Source organism: Octopus bimaculoides, chromosome 17 (genome assembly GCF_001194135.2).
Source record: "Octopus bimaculoides isolate UCB-OBI-ISO-001 chromosome 17, ASM119413v2, whole genome shotgun sequence".
Classification (NCBI taxonomy): Eukaryota; Metazoa; Mollusca; class Cephalopoda; order Octopoda; family Octopodidae; genus Octopus; species Octopus bimaculoides.
Genome location: NC_068997.1, coordinates 6,042,462 through 6,044,993, shown reverse-complemented (window position 1 = coordinate 6,044,993; position 2,532 = coordinate 6,042,462). Strand labels below are relative to the sequence as shown.

General features: G+C 36.2%; 1 protein-coding gene across 2 annotated transcripts in view; it reads left to right on the top strand.

Moving 5' to 3' along the window:
* The window catches only part of LOC106868969 (EGF-like domain-containing protein 2), a 47,083-nt gene that overhangs the window by 42,216 nt on the left and 2,335 nt on the right, over positions 1-2,532 (top strand). For both annotated transcript variants that reach the window (XM_014914448.2, XM_014914449.2), the window contains one exon: positions 1,743-1,893. In XM_014914448.2, coding sequence (XP_014769934.1) covers positions 1,743-1,893 — 151 coding nt within the window. The remainder of the gene's footprint in view (positions 1-1,742; positions 1,894-2,532) is intronic.

Genomic DNA, 2,532 nt, shown 5'->3' with positions numbered 1-2,532 from the left:
TCTCTCTCTCTCTCTCTCTCTCTCTCTCTCTCTCTCTCTCTCTCTCTCTCTCTCTCTCTCTCTTTCTCTCTCTCTCCATTCCCCATTATCAACACATCACCACCGTCACCATCACTACCATAACCACCAGCTATTTCTTTTCCACTCTAGTGAAGTTTCTTTACTTAATATGACACAAAAGGTAAGTAGGAACGTACTATTGTATTAATATTAATATATATTTAATATTAATATATATACATACTGTCAATATACGCACCCTGTGCAGTGCCAAAAAGCACAACATAATTACAGAAGTATGCTTGTTGAACAGAAAAACTGAGATGATGTCAAACTGCAGACACCAGAATTAATTTTTAAAACCTATATGAATTGTAAAAGGAGAAAATATCCAGTAACATAATACTACTGAAACTAGAAAGGTACGGCAATACCGACTTCAACAAAACAATGACACAAATTGACCAGCGAATTAATCAATGAAAAGAAACTTAGAGGCACTGTATATACAGAAAAGAATAACAACAATATTTCAGTGACACTAGACAGACCGTACAGAGTCAGCACAAAAATTAACAGAAGGTAATAAACAAACAGATGAAACCACCCATAACCCTGCATGCATAAGGCCCCCACTTTTTTTAAAGATGACAAGGTGTAGTCTGCAGATTCGCCTGCTATTTCTGCCAAGTCGAGCAACTGCTTAGAGACCCTAAAAATAAAGATAAAATGTTATGTTGTGATTAAACAAAATCATATGGAAATTCAAACAGAACCATCTTTGTAATGAAGACATCTACGATCGAATCCTGTTTGAAGTTCTCTTACACCGTTTACCATGCCATTAGCACAAGATGCCGTTTTTGCCTTCTATCCTGTATTCCAATGTCAGATTGCATGCAGTGGTGTAGCGTAATTTACCAGCACCTGAAGTAGGGCAAATATAGTAGAAAAGCCTTATTGCTTCTTTGGCAAATTGCGGCGAGGTTTATTTTGCCTTTCATCCTTTTGGAGGTTGATGTAATCGACTTAATCCCTCCCCCAAAACTGTTGGCCTTGTGCCAAAATTTGAAAGAGGTAGGCGACGAGCTGGTAGAATCGTTAGCGCACCGGGCAAAATGCTTAGTGGCATTTCATCTGCCTTTACATTCTGATTTCAAATACTGTTGAAGTCGACCTTGCCTTTTATCCTTTCGGGGTCGATAAAATAAGTACCACTTTAGCACTGAGGTTGATGGAATTGATTTATCCCTCCCCCGAAATTGCTAGCCTTGTGCAAAATTTGAAACCATTGTTATTTCTTTGCTTTTAGTTGATGTCTTTTTCTTATGAAATTTTGTACCCTTGAGAATTTTGAATTTTGCAACCATCCCTATAGCATCATTCGTACTACTAATCCCTTGTTTCATGTTTGTATTGCCACTGCCTCTGCTGCTGCTGCTGTTGTTGCTACTGTTGCTGCTGCAGCTATTGTGGTTGTTGTTGATGTTTAATCCAAACCAGTAGAACTATGACCAAAGGCACTCTAACCATGGATAATCATAGTTTTTGTTTTCAGGCATAGCGTATCTAGAACTGCATCATCTAATATATTCTTTTCAAAAAGATGACAAGGCATGGTTTGGGGGAAATTTCACTGCTATTCCTAGTAAATCAACCAACAGGGTTTTAACTTCCTCTTTGACTCATATTACATCATTTTTCTTCTTATCTTCTTCCTCCTTCTACTGTTCCTCCAACAGTTGTCTTGTAGAGATAACAGCAATGCTTTTGGTCGTAAACGCAGAGATGTGGGCGGTGTCAGTGGTGCTATAGAAGTGACTGATGGAAAAGAACAGAAAACTCTCTCAAAAACTCTTTATGTCAGGGAACTGAGTATTCAAAATATGTCGAGTAAGTTAACCATTTGTTTTTCTCTGATTTTAAATCTTCTTTACCTTTTAACTTTTACTTCTTTTGGTCAATGGACTGCAATCATGCTGGGGCACTATCTTGATGTGTTTAGCCAGACAAATCAATCTTAGTATGTATTTTTTTAAGCCTGCTTCTTATTCTATAAGTCTCTTTTGCCAAACTATTAAATTACGGTGAAGTAAACAAACCAACATCAGTTGTCAAGAACAGCATGGTGAGGACAAACACACACCCATATAACATATAAATATGTGTATATATATATATATATATATATATGCGAATAAAAATAAATACAAAAAAAGGGGCTTTGTATGATTGTGTATAGAGGAATATATTATTTTGTTTAAAAGAGTTCCAACACTGTCTGTTTTTTATGTTTTATTTATATTCTTGTCAGCAAATCTTCCAGGTGGATTGTCAGCAAGAAACGGTTCAATTGAATACACACACACACACACATATATATATATATATATTCAATTATGAATTAAAAGCAGCGTTAGTATCATAAACATTATCAAGGACTCCCCACTTCCCTATACCACAGCACACCAGCGAACAAGCAAAACACATACACTGAATATGTGTGGTTAATAATATATCTACATATATAAT